At 38.6% G+C, this 19446-nt stretch overlaps 2 protein-coding genes across 4 annotated transcripts in view; one reads left to right on the top strand and one right to left on the bottom strand.

The window, feature by feature from the left end:
• Positions 1-624: 624 nt before the first annotated feature.
• LOC106056038 (uncharacterized) lies at positions 625-15490 on the top strand. Of its 3 annotated transcripts, none has more exons than XM_056017881.1 (8): positions 625-761; positions 2900-3040; positions 3901-4056; positions 6499-6705; positions 9338-9538; positions 10368-10559; positions 12528-12868; positions 15184-15490. In XM_056017881.1, exons 1-8 carry the CDS (start codon positions 716-718, stop codon positions 15340-15342), a joined length of 1443 nt encoding a protein of 480 aa, XP_055873856.1. In that variant the 5' UTR covers positions 625-715; the 3' UTR covers positions 15343-15490. The 3 variants fall into 3 exon arrangements, with proteins under 3 accessions (XP_055873856.1, XP_055873858.1, XP_055873857.1); XM_056017882.1 differs by having other exon boundaries at positions 634-721; XM_056017883.1 differs by lacking the exon at positions 9338-9538.
• A 1925-nt stretch (positions 15491-17415) lies between these two features.
• LOC106056039 (uncharacterized) overlaps positions 17416-19446 on the bottom strand; it is a 49236-nt gene continuing 47205 nt past the window's right edge. The window contains exon 23 of the mRNA XM_056017683.1: positions 17416-17608. Coding sequence (XP_055873658.1) covers positions 17544-17608 — 65 coding nt within the window. The 3' untranslated portion in view covers positions 17416-17543. The remainder of the gene's footprint in view (positions 17609-19446) is intronic.

The raw sequence follows: 19446 nt of genomic DNA, 5'->3' as shown, positions 1-19446 counted from the left end.
TCCGGCTGGAAAGCATGCTTTGTTCAAGCCACTCCACTACAAATTGTAGTAATATAAGAGGCTAGCTATGACTCACCACGTTAATTGAAACTTAAAATATAAATACCCTTCTTTTCTAAAAAAAAACAACAACCGACGGCCACAACATCCTGGGCTAGGACTCAAGATGCTAGTATTATTCTCATTTATAGAAAAATAAAACGTTTTCATAAAATTTTGAAGGAGCTTGATTCTGAGGCTAAGTGTATAGGAATCTCTTAACCATAGACATACAAAGACACAAAGATAATGGCACATTCCTTGTTCCATATGCTAGGACAAATTTGTACAAATGCTCCTTCTTCCCTAGTGAGCACGGAATGGGTTGCCTGAGCCAGTCAGGAAATCCAGTGACTTGGCAGAATTTAAGACATTGGTTAACATGCATGACTAAATGCATGACGCGTAGGACGTAATCATCTTCTTTTCTGAAGTAACGTCTGTATTATATAAGATAAGAAGAAGACATTAACTATATTTATATCTATGCTCTTAAAAACTAAAATACTATTTCACACCTATTTTTAGTTTCACGTCAAAAAAGAAAAATTCAACTTTTTATTATAGTACGTTTAACATCGATTTGCAGCATTCTCGCATTTGCTATATCACAATAAATCTAGATCTAGATCTCTCTGTCTGGAGTGTGTCTAAATACTAAGGAAATGACTAACAAATGTTTGTAAGTTTTCTTTTAGTCGTCATAGTAGTCTGTCACCATGGTGAGTAAAATGTATTTTCGATGGTCCTATTTTATATATTACAGACGTTACTACGAAAAAAAAAAGTAGATAATTACGTCCAACGCAATTCACTATCATGTTTCAATCTATTCATGCATGTTAATCAATGACTTAAAATAAAGTCGGCTAAGTCGTTGGTTTTTCTGGCTGATTAAGGCAACCCAATTCCATTCTCTAAGGGCACAAAAAAAGGGAGAACTTGTATAAATTCGTTCTAGCGAATGGAATAAGATATGTGCCTTTATCTGTGTGTCTTTCTGAGTATGTCTATGGTTAATTAAGAGATTTCTATACACTCGTCCAATATGCTAGGACAAATTTGTACAAACACTCCTTCTTCCCTAGTGCTATTAGAGCATGGAATGGGTTGCCTGAGCTAGCCATGAAAACCAGTGACTTGGCAGAATTTAGGTCGTTGGTTAATATGCATGACTGAATGCATGACGCGCAGGACGTAATCATCTTCTTCTTTGAATATAAGATAAGAAGATAAAACCTGGATTCATTACTAAAATTAAAACAAAAATTCTCTCTTGATAAGTAAATAGACAATCATATGTCCTCCCTCTAAATATCTTACTAGAAAATTAGACCCCTTTTCCCTCTGTTCTGTGAAAACGCTCACAGTTTCAGAAACATTGGCTTACACTTACGTTCTTACTTAACTTCATGTTATTTGCATTTTTAGATCTTTAAACAAATATTAGCTATGTCTTTTCTTTTTTCCATGAACATTGAAATGTCAACTCTGGTCGCTTTACATTGTATATATGCCATACCTTTATTTCCTGTTTGATTTACAATATTTTTTAAATTCTTAGTGAATGTATTCTCCCTATTTTATAATCTCCCTTCCATAAAAAAATGAAATTCATTGTTGTATAATGTAAGGGTGAACACTGTCGTGAATTTATTTGTCCAATTGTCGCCCCTAGTGTTTGTTTCCATTTGTTAGACTGTGTACTGACCCTATTTCGTGTTGTGATCTCTACTATGTGTGTGGTTGTTTGTCATTCAGTGTACTAAAGCTTTGAATGTAACATGGTTTTGTTATTGTTAGAGTAATAAAATACTCTGAAAGACACAAAGATAAAGGCACATTCCTCGTCCCATACGCTAGGACAAATTTGTACAAATACTCCTTCTTCCCTAGTGCTATTAGAGCATGGAATGGGTTGCCTGAGCTAACCAGGAAAACCAGTGACTTGGCAGAATTTTAGTCATTGGTTAATATGCATGACTAAATGCATGACGCGTAGGACGTAATCATCTTCTTTTTGAAGTAACGTCTGTATTATATAAGATAAGATAAGATAAGAGTACGACACATACTTATAAACATAAGACACTATTTGGGGGACACACATGGACACATTTTGTATTTGAAGATTATGTCTCAGTGTTTTATGTATAATTGCTACTTTACTTTTAAGTCTTCTGTATTGAAAGCTTTCTTAATTTAGTGATTTTACTAAAGCTGTTACTGTAGTCAAATGTGAATATTCTTTATTCATGAATCTCACATAGAAACACAAGACACATTAAGAACGACACACGCATAAACATAAACACACTTTGGAGACACGAGTAGAAACAGAAAAACGAAGACAGAGACACACTTAGGACAAACATGTAGGAACATAGAGACACCCTTGGGGACTCACGTAGAAACACAGTATTATACTTTGGGGACACATCTAGAAACGGGAGCACGGTGGCTGAGTGGTAAAGCGCTTGGCTTAACCCCAGTGTCCCAGGTTCAAATCTTGCTGAGGACAGGAATTTATATTTCGGGATCTTTATTCTACCTAACTCTAATGGGTATTTGATATTAGTTATGCTGGCCACTTGAAACTCTCGTTAACCGTGGGCCAAATAAACAGATGACTCTATAGACAGCATGGTCTGTAAGGGAAAGTTTTTTACACATACAAACACAGATACCAACATGGAGACGTATTTTCTGGCTCTCTCTGTCATTCTATGGAATCCTTATGGAACACTTATAGTTTTTAAAATCTATATGTGTAGAATCATGTATGTGTTTATATAAATAATACAAATTCAGTATCATTTCACTATCACACATCACCTTGTCACATCTCTCGCACTACCAGCACTGCCAGAGTGTCCAGTCGGTTGGTTTGGTTCACTGTGTAACAAAATCTGTCGCTGTGAGAACCTGGAGTGTGAGACTGACGGAGAATGTAAGACCAAGAGATGTCTGCCTGGTTTCTTCGGGAAACAGTGTCAGTACGGTAAGCACCACAGCATTGAACAGCTCGGGGGGAGAGGGGAACAATATCTGCACGGTAAGCACCACAGCATTGAACAACTCGGGGTAGAGGGGAACAATATCTGCACGGTAAGCACCACAACATTGAATAGTTCGGGGGTAGAGGTGAACAATATCTTCACGGTAAGCACCACAGCATTGAACAGCTCAGGGGTAGAGGTGAACAATATCTGCACGGTAAGCACCACAGCATTGAACAGCTCGGGGGTAGAAGTGAACAATATCTGCACGGTAAGCACCACAGCATTGAACAGCTCGGGGGTAGAGGTGAACAATATCTGCACGGTAAGCACCACAACATTGAACAGCTCGGGGGAGAGTTGAACAATATCTGCACGGTAAGCACCACAACATTGAACAGCTCGGGGGAGAGGGGAACAATATCTGCACGGTAAGCATCACAACATTGAACAGCTCGGGGGGGGGGAACAATATCTGCACGGTAAGCACCACAGCATTAAACAGCTCGGGGGAGAGGGGAACAATATCTGCACGGTAAGCACCACAGCATTGAACAGCTCGGGGTAGAGGGGAACAATATCTGCACGGTAAGCACCACAGCATTGAACAGCTCGGGGGAGAGGGGAACAATATCTGCACGGTAAGCACCACAGCATTGAACAGCTCGGGGTAGAGGTGAACAATATCTGCACGGTAAGCACCCCAGCATTAAACAGCTCGGGGGGAGAGGGGAACAATATCTGCACGGTAAGCACCACAGTATTACACAGCTTAAGGGCCCATTGCGGTAAAGAGGTAGAGATCTACCATTACAGCTCTCTATTTATGTAATATATTTTTAATGTTTTTCTTGTTACACAGTTGATTCGATAATGTCAGCCGAAGTTAGCCAAGAGGAGCTGAAGTCCAGAAATGCAACCAAATGTCAGACCAGTTTTATCGCGCTGAGTCCACTAGTTATAAAATTCAATTCAGAAACAAGAATTTCAGGGATCCAAATAGAAGGCTTTGCAGAAGGTAATCTCTTCCATTCTTTGAATAGTTACTCTGGACACAGAAATGACCCGAACATTGGAGATAACGGCGCAATGTAAAGTGAGTGAAGGTACCTCTTTCAGACCTTGCGATCAGTCTCTATAATTCCACGGTTCACGAGGATAGCAACAACCTAGCTCCTTTACGATCCAAAGTTTGTCAGGTTCACAATTAGAGAATCCAAAAATACCAACCGTAGCCAGGTTTTGAACCCCGAGACTGGTAACAAAGTGAATAGTGTTAGAAAACGATACTGTGAGTAAACCCGTGTTAATTATAATTAACCAATCAGAGAAAGAGGTCAGAAAAAAATGTAAGACTAAGACTAAGACTTTTTTTTATTGATCCTTATGGAAAGTTGTAATTACAAGGACTCTTTTCTCATATAAAGACAACATAACAGAAACCAGAAACCATATGCGGGGGCCTATAATCTATATATATCGTACCACATATCGTTAACGGGTTTGTGCGCCTGTAACGCTATCGGCGCAAATGTTGATTTGTTTTTATTCTCTTAATCGATTTGTTTTTATTTCTTGCTTTTGACTCTTTGTTCCTTGAATTTCTGTCTGATGCGGGATTTTCAATTTCTACCCCCACCTCCCCCACCCTAGTTACACCACTAATCTAAAGTGTTTAAGTATAGCTTATAAGATCTAAAGTGTTTATGTATAGCTTATAAGATCTAAAATGTTTGACTTTAGCTTATAAGATCTGTAGTGTTTAAATATAGCTTATAAGATCTAAAGTGTTTACTTATTGCTTATATGATATGTAATCATTATTAAGAGATATGTGGATACTATGAGAGCACTTATATCCAAAAGATAAATGTTTGAAGACAATAGGCACTGCAAGTCGATCTAATGGTCAACCACTCAACCATCTTGTTCTCCTCACTTTCCATGACCTGACCATCTACTTGTTTACATACTTTGCTATACTCATTCATATTTATCGGGAGAGGGGAGGGAGATTCGAAAGACGATCTGTAGCTAGGCCCATAAAAAAGGCGGAAGCCAAGCTTAAACTATATTGTATTGTCCGTTATCGCAACCCCTTCCTCTTGGATAGGTATTTTATTTTATTTTTATTTTATTTTCTTTACAAAATATGGACCTAGACCAGTGTGGGATAGGAGGGCGAGTAAATGTTTTACTGTCTTATGCCATTCCATTGTCTCGAAATTTGTATTCAAAGCTTATTTCCACTCAATCTGTCTGTCTGTCAGTCTGGTAAGGAGTTTTTACTCGTCTTTTCTCCCACACCCACCCTCGGATTCATTGGCAAATACATGATTCAGTTTTAAAAAAATCAATTAGTCAATTAACCACTGGTAATTAATTAAATGTTTTTGAAACCAAAAAAGGAAATTATTTTTTTTCAGTATTCAAAGATATAGCTAAATATTTAAGATTTTGTCCCTTTAGATAACTGCGCGTGTTATTTTTTCAACATCCATTCATCCATTTTCAAGTTGAAAATTTAAACAATTATTTATCATCCCTAAATGTTTTTATCAATTAAACAAATAACCTATTATGATGATTATTTTGCTTTGATATCAAAAAGGGAAATAACTTAACATTTACTGAGAGATATATTTGTAAATGCAGAGTTTTTTTGATATTTTTTTTAAAGTATTTAAAAAATTTTTTTTTGCGAACAAATACACATTTTGTCGCAACCTGTGGGGTAGATGATGAAAAGTTGCTCTTTATAAGGCTGGCGGTTAACGGAGGCGTCATCTTGACCAAGAACAATCGTCATAGAACACTGACTTGTAACGTCACAACCTGAGGGCACTGAACATCAATAGCTCTTTGCCATGTCACAGGTCTGTACGGCATGGCAACGAGTCGAGACCATCCGTAATAGAAGGCCTCATCACTGATATATGACGTCGCAGCCTATGGACAAAGGAAACCAATAGCTCGTTGCCACGTCGTATAGACCTGTGACTAACTATTGGCTCTCTTGCTTACAGTTTACAGGTCAGTGTTCAGGCTTTCTATAACTAGCGGTCTCGTCTTGCCAGCACTTTGACCAACCGCACTCAGATGGCTGCCTGGTCGTGCGGTTTGCGCGCTGGACTGTCGTTCGGATTTATGGACGGTCGAGGGTTCAAACCCTGCCCGCTCCGATCCCCCGTCGTCCTGCAGAAGGTTTGGACTAGGAAGTAAACTATCTTCAACTCTGAAGGACACTCCGAATTATGTAAAACATTTTACAAAATATGCCAGGTTTGTTGGACTTAAGGGCGTTTTAAGAATCCTTATATTCAAAATCTCAGAGTTCACAGGTATTCGTACTCAGAACTGCTACAGTTACGAAGCCAAGGGTTTTACCACTTTAACACCATAGAGAGCTCCACTTTAAGAATGTTTTTTTTTTGTTTCATATTGTCCGGTTACTGTCCAGAGGACCTGCTTGGACTAGCACTTACGTTTGTCCAGACGCCAAACAAGTCGTGCTACAAGGGTCCCTGTCAGAGGAGGCGCGACATTTACCTCGACCCCAACACACTGGTCATCAACTGTGACATTGGCAATTACGTGTGTCAGCTCAACATTACCTTCGAGGAGACCAAGATAGAGAGAAGATTGTGCGCTGTTTATGTTCGAGGAGGTAGGGATAGAGAGAAGATTGTGCGCTGTTTATGTTAGAGGAGGTAGAGATAGAGAGAAGATTGTGCGCTGTTTATGTTCGAGGGGGTAAGGATAGAGTGAAGATTGTGTGCTGTTTATGTTCGAGGAGGTAGAGATAGAGAGAAGATTGTGTGCTGTTTATGTTCGAGGGGGTAAGGATAGAGAGAAGATTGTGTGCTGTTTATGTTCGAGGAGGTAGAGATAGAGAGAAGATTGTGCGCTGTTTATGTTCGAGGAGGTAAGGATAGAGAGAAGATTGTGCGCTGTTTATGTTCGAGGAGGTAAGGATAGAGAGAAGATTGTGTGCTGTTTATGTTCGAGGAGGTAGAGATAGAGAGAAGATTGTGCGCTGTTTATGTTCGAGGAGGTAGAGATAGAGAGAAGATTGTGTGCTGTTTATGTTCGAGGAGGTAAGGATAGAGAGAAGATTGTGTGCTGTTTATGTTCGAGGAGGTAGAGATAGAGAGAAGATTGTGCGCTGTTTATGTTCGAGGAGGTAAGGATAGAGAGAAGATTGTGTGCTGTTTATGTTCGAGGAGGTAGAGATAGAGAGAAGATTGTGCGCTGTTTATGTTCGAGGAGGTAAGGATAGAGAGAAGATTGTGCGCTGTTTATGTTCGAGGAGGTAGAGATAGAGAGAAGATTGTGCGCTGTTTATGTTCGAGGAGGTAGAGATAGAGAGAAGATTGTGCGCTGTTTATGTTCGAGGAGGTAGAGATAGAGAGAAGATTGTGTGCTGTTTATGTTCGAGGAGGTAGAGATAGAGAAAAGATTGTGCGCTGTTTATGTTCGAGGAGGTAGAGATAGAGAGAAGATTGTGCGCTGTTTATGTTCAAGGAGGTAGAGATAGAGAGAAGATTGTGCGCTGTTTATGTTCGAGGAGGTAGGGATAGAGAGAAGATTGTGCGCTGTTTATGTTCAAGGTGGTGAGTGATCCCATTGACCAGTAAGTCAGTTATTATTGTTTAAGAATGAGAAGTGTCATAAGACGCTTGCCTTCCCTTGCAGTACTACGAATCTCAACTCGGGATTTCTAAAAGCAGTTCGGAAACCTTCTTTCAGGTAACCCCCCCCCCTCAAAACCCCAAATACATGTTCATAAATTAGGCTAAACCAGACTGTACTGAGCTTGCTAGTTTGCTATTGCAAGAAAGATATGATGTAAAAAAAGCATATAAACAAAAAAGCATTCAACGTTTCGAAAAGAAACCCCACATAAAATTGACACATTTAAAACCAAAATGAATGAACGATTGATTAATTAATTATCTAATTTCGGATTGCTTCATGTGTTCTCAGCGGTCATCAGCTTGTATTCGATGACGATTAAACAAGTTGCAATGGTAATACAACGCCTGGATCAAGTTAAATAAGCGTTGTGAAAAAAAGGGATACAAGCCGAAAAGTTTCTCTTCTATGCATAATTAAGCACCGGAATTACGTCATGTACGGGCAAAGGCGTCGCCAGATTTGTCGTTACATCTGGTGTCATGCCTCATCAGCTCGCCCTAAAATAAAGTAATCACCAACTTTTATTGATTGGTGCATAACTATTAAATGTGTACAAATACTTACTTACTTACTAAATCCTGTGCACTCCCAGGGGAGCATAGGGCCACAACCACACCTCTCCACCGAACTTGGTTCTGAGCAGCTTTCTTCATCTGCTCCCATGTCATTCCAGTACCCTCTGCTTCACTGATGACTGACCTCTTCCAGGTTTGCTTGGGTCTGCCCACTTTCCTCTTTCCTTGTGGGTTCCAGTCAAGTGCCTGCCTTGCAACATTGGTAGCTGGTTTTCGCATGGTATGTCCTCTCCAGCTCCACTTTCGCTTTTTGATAACTTGGGCTATGGGCTTTTGTCTAGTTCTCTCCCACTGATCGATAGTAGTTATCTTTTCTGGCCACCTAATTCCTAATATCCAGCGTAGGCATCTGTTAACAAAGGTCTGGAGCTTTTCCATATTTGTTTTTAGTGACTCTCCAAGTTTCTGAACCGTACAGAAGGACAGACTTAACGTTTGTATTATAGATTCGTATCTTGTTGTGTAGAGGTAATGCCTTAGAGCGCCAGATAGTTTGAAGAGTTGGAAAGGCAAACCTGGCATTATTGATCCGAATTAGACGGCGGAGATTAAATGTGTACAAATATTATATATTTTTTTTGTTAAATTTCTTTCCAGCTAAATTTTATCTTTCTGTGTCCCTCTCTGTTGGGTGTTTTCTTCTTAGGTTCTCACCCCTTAAAGCATCTAGCAACGCCACTGCTTTTAGGAGGCATTGGCTAACTGTGAATAGACCTTGTTTTTAATGATTTTACTGTATAGAATTTAGCCCTTGTTATGTAAAAGGAGAGTGATCCTTAAAGGATTACGGGCACGAAATGGCCTAAATTGTGCCGATGTGCCTAATCTCAAAACTCAAACTCAAACTCACGATTTATAGCCTAATATATATATATAATTGAATGTCTAAATTTAGCTGCAACACGTAATCATGTTTCTTGATATCATAAAATATTAAATATCTGTCAAGTGTTAAGATCTGTATATTTGCATTATAGACTACCAAAAAACAATATTTCAGAATAATTTTTACCAATTTTAATTTAGGACGAAATTTGGCTTTAAAGCAAGTAACAACAATGTCAACTAGTACCGTCAACGAAACAGGAATGGTCAGTGATGGTTCACTGGCCGTGGATGGGAGGCTAGATGAGTGTGCTGCTACCAGGGACGATGATCCGTATCCAACGTTGATATTACACTTTTATTCTTCAGTGGTATTAAGTGAGATTGTGATTTATTTTAGGCGTAAGTAGGGCCAACTATTTCTAGTTTTTTTTTTCTAACAAGAGAAATCAACTTTCAGAGATTTTACTGTTTTTTTGTACTTATCCTCAAAGTTGACACTCGGGATCATGGCGAGGTCGAGGGCCGAGCGAACTCAGTAAATTTCTGCATTTTCTTTATCTGTAAAATATCAGCTTTGCAGGATATATGATTAGGATTATACTGGAAAGCGTCACACTTTAGACAATGTCCTGTCATTTTGTGTTAAAACAAGTTTCGGTTTAAATTTCGGTGGCAACCTTGACGCATACATAACGTGACGTCATATATGACCTATAGGTGAATCCAGCAATGTGTGTGAAAATCCACGTCCAAAGTTACATGGTCTACTGAAGCTCTTTGTGTAAAGCGTGTTTTTTTTTTACATTACCTCTATTCAAGTCACAACTTCATGGAACCTGGACACGGTAGCTTAACAGTTGCTGTATATCGATGACAACTAGAACTACTAGCCTGTTGGCCACATGGGGAAAACTCTGGTTTGACAGTTATAATTTTTTCAAAGTAAAAACAAAAAATAATAAATTTAAATTTAGTTTTTTGAACTAGGTCTAGATCTAGATCCAACATTGGTTTTGAAAGGACTATCGCGTCCTTGTAAAGTCGCCCCTCGCGTTCGGGAATTTCCGAATGTAAGGCATTATTGATTTAATTGTTTAATAAAAGTGTTGCATTGTTGTTTAATCCAACTCTCATTCGTGAATTAGAGAAAAATAATTGCTTTTTCACTTTTTTAAAGTTGTCTTTTTTTTTTTAAAGTATTTTTGAAGTTTTCCTTGTTTGATTTCAGCGTCAAAAGAGAGCCAGATATTTCTTCTTCAACTGCATGCTGATGAGAATGATACGATTATGGAGTACAGAGGTGAAGTTCATCCGAGAGTGTCTCTAGTGCCAACACCTGATAGATTCATACGAATTCTAGAACTCTCTTTGCAACATGCGAACGCCCAGATGACAGTCTGTGAACTAGAAGCATATGGAGGTATTCTTTTTTTTTTTCCTTGATGTCACTTCACATCTCCATAAAGTGAAAGCATTACGGAGATTCCCGAAAACTAAATATTACGGCGTAGAGCAGCGGTTCTCAACCTTTTGGTCTCGGCGACCCCTTTTTACAAACCCCCACTCTGCCGCGACCCCCCCCCCCCACGCACACGCACACAGCAATGGAAGAGTAGACAATAACAATCCATTTTTTCGAGGGTCTTAGGCGACGCCTGGCAAATAGTCAATCGACCCCCAAAGGGGTCGCGAGCCACATGTTGAGAACCCCTGTGGTAGAGTGTAGAGCGTAACATTCGTTTTGCCTATGCTAGGGGTTCTCATCCTTTGGGTCGCGACCTAATGGGGGTCGCGTAAAACTATTGAAGATACGAACTGCAATTGCTTGAAGATTATAATGTGTTTTTTTTTAATAATTAATCACATAAATATGCAAAATAAAAAGGGTGAATAAAAAGTAGAATAGTAAATGGTGTACTGTCTTATAACAGAATGAAAGCACAGTTACATTTTCAAAAATAATTTTTACGGTTGGGGGTCGCCGCAAAGTGGAGAATCCTAAAAGGGGGTCGCCGACCTAGAATGGTTTAGAGCCGCTGGGCTGGGCCAACCTATTTGCTTGAAAACTTGGGGAAGTTAAAAAGGCGTTCTGGGTTTTTAATTGCAAATCAAATCCAATAATTGATTCGTTTATAAACATGTTTAAATCGGATCGAATTATTGAGGACCCTTACTTAAAGGATTTAATGTTCCGCCTTTCCGTAACACAATGTGTTCAAGCTCAGGTCAAGGTAGGGGTTCCTTCCCTTTGCAGCATTTTCATTTCTTAAAGCCCACATATTGGGGTAGATGGTGGGGGTTACACCTTGACGCGTTCCAAGTGAAGGGACATAATTGCTTATTACAAGGCTTATATTGGCTCGTGGAGGCACGCTGGCTGAGCGGTAGAGAGCTTGGCTTTCCAACCGTGGTTTAGTTACTTTATTTTTCCCAATATGTCCGCTGTAAAAAGACTTTTTTAAAGACTTTATGTTAAAGTCGGTTCCCGGATTCCTGAATAAATGAGATTATACTTAGTGAAAACTTATTCATCTCAAAACGAGTTTTTAACGTTCAGGATATTTTAAGATGCCCTTGAATGCACTCAACATTTCACATTAATAGGGAACCAGTAATTGTGGTTAGTCATTGTTCTGGCCACTTTACACTTTCGTACACCATTTGTCATAGAAACAAATGAGCTTAACTTCAAATCTTTTAGGGTAAACACTCTCAAAATATTACAAAGGTTATATCAACTTAATCTGTCAGTCTGTCTGTCTGTGTCTCTGGTAAAAGGTTTGTACACTTAATTTCTCTCAAACCCAATCTCGGATCAAGCTACAATTTTTGAACAATTATTTCTTTTACCTGCCAACACAAAAATTAATTTAAAAAAATAAGGCAATTAGTAAATTTATTTTAATTATTAAATTATTTTTTTGATGTTTCAAACAAGGGAAAGAAATTTTAACTGACTGAAATTGTGGTATAACCTGACTTAATCCTCTTTAATGGTCGTCGTCTGAGTCTCAGTGAACATAAACCTGAAAAATAGTATGAGACTATAGAAACAATAGATAACTAAACAATCGTCCATGTTCATAAGCTCTCCAATAGCCGAGTGGTTACCGTGTTGGCTGGAGAAACCTAAGGCATGAGCCATGAGTTCGAATTCAGGTCGTCCCCTCTTTTTAAAATACTTTTATAAATGTTTTCTTTTTAATTGTTAGTCTAGATCTACTTTAAATTTAATTACTTGACTAATCCAAACTAATTGATACAAATACAAGTATGCTTAATATAACCTTTGTTGTTGTTTTTTTTTTAGTATTTAGAAAATTATTTTCTTGTTTTTGTAATAACATGTTCACCTTTGTTTGAATGCAGTTATACAAATGATCCCCAGAATGCGCGCCACCCATGTTCGGACCTGACTGTACAGACATCTGCAGTCTGGAATGCAAAAACTACACCTGTTCTTACGAAGGGTACTGTCGTTACTGTAAAAACCAGACCAAAGCGCTACACTGCGTGGATTGTCTGAAAGGATGTGGAGCTCGTGACAAGATCAAAACGGAAACCACTGATTACGTCATTTCTGGTTTGCGTGTAAGCCCGGTCCTCTCCTATATTATGATAATCATCTTCATTTGTGTGCTAATTATGGCCACTACTGATGGTGTAAGAGGTTTCCTGGCTAGAAAAAACACTCTGGTGCAGAAGTATACGAAAGAAGTGGAGAAAAAGGTAACATTTGCTAGATTTAGATAATAATAATAATAATAATAATAATAATAATTTTATTTATAAAGCGCTGTTAACAAACAAAATGTAGGCGCTGTAACAACATTACAAACAAAAACACGAGAGCTAAGATGACAGTTAATCTAAAAAAGTTTTAAACAGATAGGTCTTAATGTTCTTCTTAAAAGTGGTGTAGCATGTTGTCTGTCTGAGATCAATGGGGAGTGAGTTCCAAACCTTTGGTATTTGTTTGTTTCACATGTTTTCGGTGTTCCTTTAGAGTTAAAGATAATCTACTTCATAGTCCAAACCTCTCACAGGTCGACGGGGGATGGGAGCAGGAAAGGGTTTGAACCTGAATCCATCCATAAGTCCGAACGACAATCCAACGCGCAAACTGCACAACCAGCAGCCATCCTTAAAATATGAATAGGAAAACTAGAACATTTTTAAAATCCCGGAAAGGGGCGGCATATGTTCCGGAGGCTTGGAGTCGGGACGAGCGAGGCCTTCTCTAGTGGAGCGTCGCTGGAGAATGCTGGCCGTGTCCTTCGGGGCTGCATACTATATCAAGAGGCCCGGGCGGGACTCTGGCCCCAAGCCCCTCCTATAGATAGAGATCCTATAGCTCAAAACCTATACGGAGCACTGCCTGATATGGAAACCACTGCGCGGTTCATCTCAGAATATTGATCATAATGTAAAAATCGACATGTAAAATGAGTACGAAGAAGAAGAAAAAAAAGTTTATTTTAAGACAATACCTCATATTTACAACGTATTATTATTTTGCTCTTTATAACTAATTAAAATTATTATAGCTTTTATATAGCGCTACTTTCATGCTATAAGCATGCTCAGAGCGCTTTGGTCCAATCTCATTTGTGGACCAGTGGGGAAGAGGGGTTACTAGGAGTTGGTTTTCCGTGCCCGAATCAGGTGTCGAACCTCGAGCCCCTTTTTAGGTAACCAAGCCAAGCCAAGTTCAAGCACACTTAGCCTCTCGACCACGCTTCCCACTAATAAATGTAAGATTTAAATTACATATATGTTCGAAATGTTTTTTTTTTACATTAAATATTATGCAAAATGCAAGGGTCCCCAAAGAGTTACCCCCCCCCCCGGGTCCCCAAATGATTGCAAATTCCTAGTTACGCCACTGATTAAGAAATACTTTCTAAGACGTAGTGATGAGATCTTACTTAAGAAACTCTTGAAAAGTTGTTAGTATTATTTACAACCTTTACATATTACTTTGAGGAGGGGGGGGGGGGCTATAGTTTTATATATCAAGGCAATATTACTATGGATGTCATGAAATATGGTACATTGTAGGAAAACAGCAAATGAGACTCGTAGATTTATCTTTAAAAGTTCTTCTTCTTTCTCATTCTCATTATTATGTTGTGGCGTCTAGATGACTAGACCAATATACGAGATGAACTGCGCAGTGGTTTCCAAATCAGGGAGCTCTCCATAGAGTTTTCTTTCTATTGGGATGTTTTGGGGTCAGTGTCTTGTACGGTAAATAATGCTGTTTTTTTTAAGGACATGGTCAGCATTCTATGGTGACCCTCTACACGGGCAGATTTCACTGGATTCGAATTTTGAGCTTCCTGAACACATGTTGTCTCATTATGTTGTGTCCCATTCTGAGACGAAAGATTAGACTTTGATCATGTCGGAACAGGTTAGAGTAGGCGTCATCTTTCTTGTGATTTAAAAGTTAGAAAAAGGTATTTCCATGACATTTGGAATGAGCTCAACGATTTCGTTGGACATATTTAGAGTTCAAAATTGTGTCTCCTCGAACACCAATCTGCAGACGCAACGAGTAGTCATCCATGAACAGTGGCGTAGCTAGGGGGAGGGGGGAATATTTGAAAATTCCCCCGGACCCCACATGAAAAAAAAAGGGGGGGGGGAGGGAAATGAGTGTCCGAAATTTGTTTTTGCACTAATATTATCGCCATTATCTTATGTCGTGATGTCGAATGTCAAAGTGCAGGGGCCCCTAAAGAGATCAAGCCCCCCCCCCCCTTCCCGGGTCACCAAATCCCTAGCTACGTCATTGACCATAAAAGTAAAAATTCCCAACATTATTCAGTGACATCTAATGACATGTAATAAAAAGTGAAATTATTTTTAATCATCATTACAAAACATGTGGCGGGCCGGATGTTACCTTTCTCCGGGCCGGAGTTTGCCCCATCGCTGGTCTAATAAATAAGACAAACTTATGTTTATAGATGTTTTGTTTTTGTTTGAAACCGAATTATAAAGCTCTATATTGTTTTTGTGTGTGTGTGTGTCTACAGAAGCCTGCCAAAAGACGCAATACCTGGACAAAGAAGGATTCTATCAGACGCTTGACATTCCAAGCACCATCTACAGAACAGATTGGAGATTTCTTACTGCTGCAGTCTATTAATAGTTTTCCCTCGACAGAAAGCCTACCTAGTGAAACCTCCATCTAGAAACCTGTCTAGTTAAGCCTGAGAGACACTTAACTATTAAGGCATATGTCCTTACTTTTAACCCTTTTTATAAGTTAGCTCATTACACAATTTGACATGTAACCGAACGCCTTTATGTTTAGCTTGGGCAAGACAATAAAAAGTTGGCTACGCCCAAATTTGTTCTTCTTATTATTTTTTTTTTGGGGGGGGGGGGGCTGGGAAGGGGGTCATAGTAGTAATGGTCCACTCTCGAATCAACCCTCCCCTTTTTTTTTCAACTTATTAGGTAAATCAATTAGTGAATATTCCCTTACATAACCCTTAAATAAAATATATATATAAATAAATTCCCTAATCAAGTGGGCAAGCTTAATCGTATCTATCAATAAATTGATAAACCTATCTATCTATCTATCTATCTATCTATCTATCTATCTATCTATCTATCTATCTATCTATCTATCTATATCTATCTATCTATCTATCTATCTATCTATCTATCTATCTATCTATCTATCTATCTATCTATCTATCTATCTATCTATCTATCTATATCTATCTATCTATCTATCTATCTATCTATCTATCTATCTATCTATCTATCTATCTATCTATCTATCTATCTATCTATTTCAATTATTCTTTCCATCTGTTTACCCTTCCTAATATAAGGGTACATTACTAGTAAGGGTAGGATAAATATTTGCATTAGGTAATAATAATAAGGCCTGTCTTTGAGTCCAAAGGTTAATAAGGAATGTAGTATTTCCCGTGGATACGTAGCCCAAGCTGCGACCTACATATTTTGCTACATCTGGCGCAGGCATAACCATTGTCCGCAGGCGGTCGAAATAAATTTTCTTTTCGACGTCTACGTCTGTCTTCGGCAGCGGATTTTCTTTTGGTCTCAAATGTGTATCACGCGACCTTAGTGAGTGACCTCCCGCTGTCTCGTTCTGAGGCCGCCTGCTATCAGGTGCTCTCTTCTATGTCTATTAAAGCAAGTTGGTGCCTAAGCTGTTCCTTAAAGCGTTTCTGTGGGGCACCTCTGCTACGTCGACCATCTTTTAGCTCACAAAAAAAAAGACTGCCTTTGGCATACGTTCGTCACCCATACGGATATGTGCCCTGCCCAGTGTAACTGTCGGATTATAAGAAGTTTCTCTAGGCTTTCGCAAGGACATCGCTGTTTGTAGTGAGGATTATTAGGTAATAATCTGGAACCAAATCGTTATGATAAGGAACGAAACAGATTACGTCATTTTACGGGGTAGAGATTAAGTAGAATGCTACTTGTACACTCCATGAAATATTTTCGAAATAAAGGACTCATTTTGGAACGGCTGACTCACACGTATAAGCAGCTGTTGGAGCTAACTTTAGAATATTGACTACAATCTCTCTATTAAAGTCACTCCTTCATGAATGAACCTGGAGACTGGATGGGTGGACAGAAGCTGGTCTCAAAAAGGGCTCTAACGATTTTCCTAGGAATTTAACAATATCGCTTAGAAAAGAATTACTAGCTCGTTGGCCACATGGAGAAAAATCTAGTTCGAAAGTTTTTTTTTTTTTAAATAAAAAATAAATAAATGTAAATTTTTGCTAGAGACTAAATCTAGGTCTAGAGCCAACATGGCCTAGTCAGCCAAATTAAGGTAATTATGCCAAAACTGAGTAAGTTGCTTTAATTTTATTGAGGTTTACAAGCGTTGCTTATATTTTAACGTAAATCTAATATAGATTAGATCTTACGAGTTGTAAGTCAGAACTTGAGGTCTAGTGTTAGATCTAGATGTCCATATATAATAAACATACCAATAAATATCCGCAAAATGATGACTTTATCGCTGGCCGAATCAGAAAATGCGTAAGTTCTAGCAGCTGACGTTGTCACGGGTTTGATACCCGAACTAGTTTTTTTTAAATTATTTTTTTTATAATTATTTTATTAAGTTAAATATTGGAGGTGTTGTCTTTTTTAAACAATTTATTTTTTAAAACGTATTTTCTCATTGCTACATCAACATGTTAACAAACTTAATACATCTGGATGATACTCAAGTAGAAACACTTTTTTTTTTACTAATTTATTTCTTAATAGAAAATTTTGAAAAGCACATAGAACGGAACGTTTTTTTTTAATGAAGATTATTTTAAAGTAGATCGTCTCTTGATCCCACAGAGCTCTACTCCTAATAAACGGCTGAAACACTTCTTCACTGCGCACGAGTTGGAGAAGGCCAATGTTGCGTCTGATTGGCATCATCCAGACAGATGGCATCTAGCAACAACAACAAAATATATAAGATGTAATAGACAGCACATCCATTAACAATTAAACACGTGGAATTAATAGCATTCAAGAAAAGACAATTCCTCCATTAAAAACATATTTGTTTCTAAAAAACGATTTTTTAAAAAATCTAATTAAAAAAGAACAACAGATTCTTTAAATACTTTCTAGTCATACGGAACTTGGTATAAAACCCATAACAAAACATGTCATAGCACTGGTTGGATTTATATAATGCAAACATTTAATTATGTAATAGAATAGAGAAAAATTCTCTTTGCTATATTTTAAGTAACTTTCACTTGTGTACCAAGCAACAAGGTAGAGTAAAAGTAAAGTTCTCCTTTCAGACCTTGCGACCAATAGGGCAGATGATGTAAAGGTCATATGTTTTTGTAGCCCATTGTTAATGAGGGTGTTATGTGGCCAGCATAACGACCAACCGCCTTTACTTGTCCCGACTAATGTCAGGTACCCATTTGAGCTTGGTGGACTCAGAGACACCCAAATATCCCGATTCGAACCCGATACCCCCGGTTCAGAAGCCATGCGCTTTACCGCTCAGCCACAGCGCCTTCAGCGAGGTGAAATACTGTACAATTATCAACAGTCATTTCTAAACACTAGAAGTGTGTGTAGAAAGAAGAGTGTTCTGTGATAAAGAAGATTTCAGCTTTTGGGTTAATACTTTAAAATAACTCCGGTAGCACGATATTGTTTTGAGAATTCAGAAATTATCCCATAACTGTGTTAAAGTGTATTATGGATCATTTCATAGAAACTGAGATGATTGCATGGGCATTAGCTGTGGTCGGAACGATGTCGCCCACACATCAGTTCCCCTCTCTCCACGCGATCCAAAGGATCGACAGTGCCGATACAGTTTGTGGTCAGCGGCGTCGCAGGCTCTGCCAGAGTGTAGCACTAGGTGCTGCAAACCGCCTTAGGGTCGCCAGCTCCTGATATTTCCTCAGGGTTGACTCCCGAAGCCTTTCACATGATTGGGTATAGCTGCAAGGCAACAGACGTTTAAATTCATAGTTTTCCTTCTCCTAAGTGGGTAGCCAGCCAAGGCTAACGAGCCCCTCGTCACATCTATCACATATCACCACACTTATAAACTATTTCTTACTCTATACACCAGATACATTGACAATCTCTTTATTTATAGTGTTTCCCCATATAGATAAATATATTCAATAGAGAAGATACTGTCTTCAACACACATAAACACTTGTAGATCTAAACGACGTGATACAAATTAATAATCCTGGACATATTGCTTGAGTAATCAGTCGAAAAGTCATTACCTTCTCTTCATTCGAAAGCAAAATGTATTTTATATATATCCATTTTATAACCAAATCAAGTGTTACCTGGCAAATGGCTTGATGAGAACATGTCCTCTTTTACGAGGTACATATTCAAATATATATATATCAATTACACCTTTCAGACATTGCGATTTGTAAGCTAGATAAACTTTTTTTTTGTGGTTCACTCTTGACGAGGATATCATGTGGCCAGCACAACGACAACCTGTCTTTACTTTATCAACCAATGACAGATACCCATTAGAGATTTAACATCCCAGTATGTTGGACACTATACAGGAAACATCTAAGACTTCTTGAGCGCTTCCACCAAAGATGCTTGCGCTCCATCATGGACATACGGTGGTAAGACCGCACTACAAACAGCGATGTCCTTGCGAACGCCGGTATGGACAGTATAGAGGGACTTCTTATGGTCCGACAGTTACGCTGGGTAGGGCACGTATCCCGTATGGGAGACGAACGTTTGCCAAAGGCAGTCTTTTTTGGTGA

This window comes from Biomphalaria glabrata, chromosome 18 (genome assembly GCF_947242115.1).
Source record: "Biomphalaria glabrata chromosome 18, xgBioGlab47.1, whole genome shotgun sequence".
Classification (NCBI taxonomy): Eukaryota; Metazoa; Mollusca; class Gastropoda; family Planorbidae; genus Biomphalaria; species Biomphalaria glabrata.
Note: the sequence above shows the minus strand (reverse complement) of the source record. Positions and strands in the feature narration are given on the sequence as shown.

What these genes read in the sequence shown, in the direction of transcription:
- LOC106056038 (XM_056017881.1), top strand. Translation starts at nt 716, where the DNA reads ATGTTTGTAAGTTTTCTTTTAGTCGTCATAGTAGTCTGTCACCATG. An exon ending in CGGGAAACAGTGTCAGTACG is followed by an intron (nt 3,041 to 3,900) that starts GTAAGCACCACA and finishes CTTGTTACACAG; the next exon opens with TTGATTCGATAATGTCAGCC. An exon ending in AATAGAAGGCTTTGCAGAAG is followed by an intron (nt 4,057 to 6,498) that starts GTAATCTCTTCC and finishes GTTACTGTCCAG; the next exon opens with AGGACCTGCTTGGACTAGCA.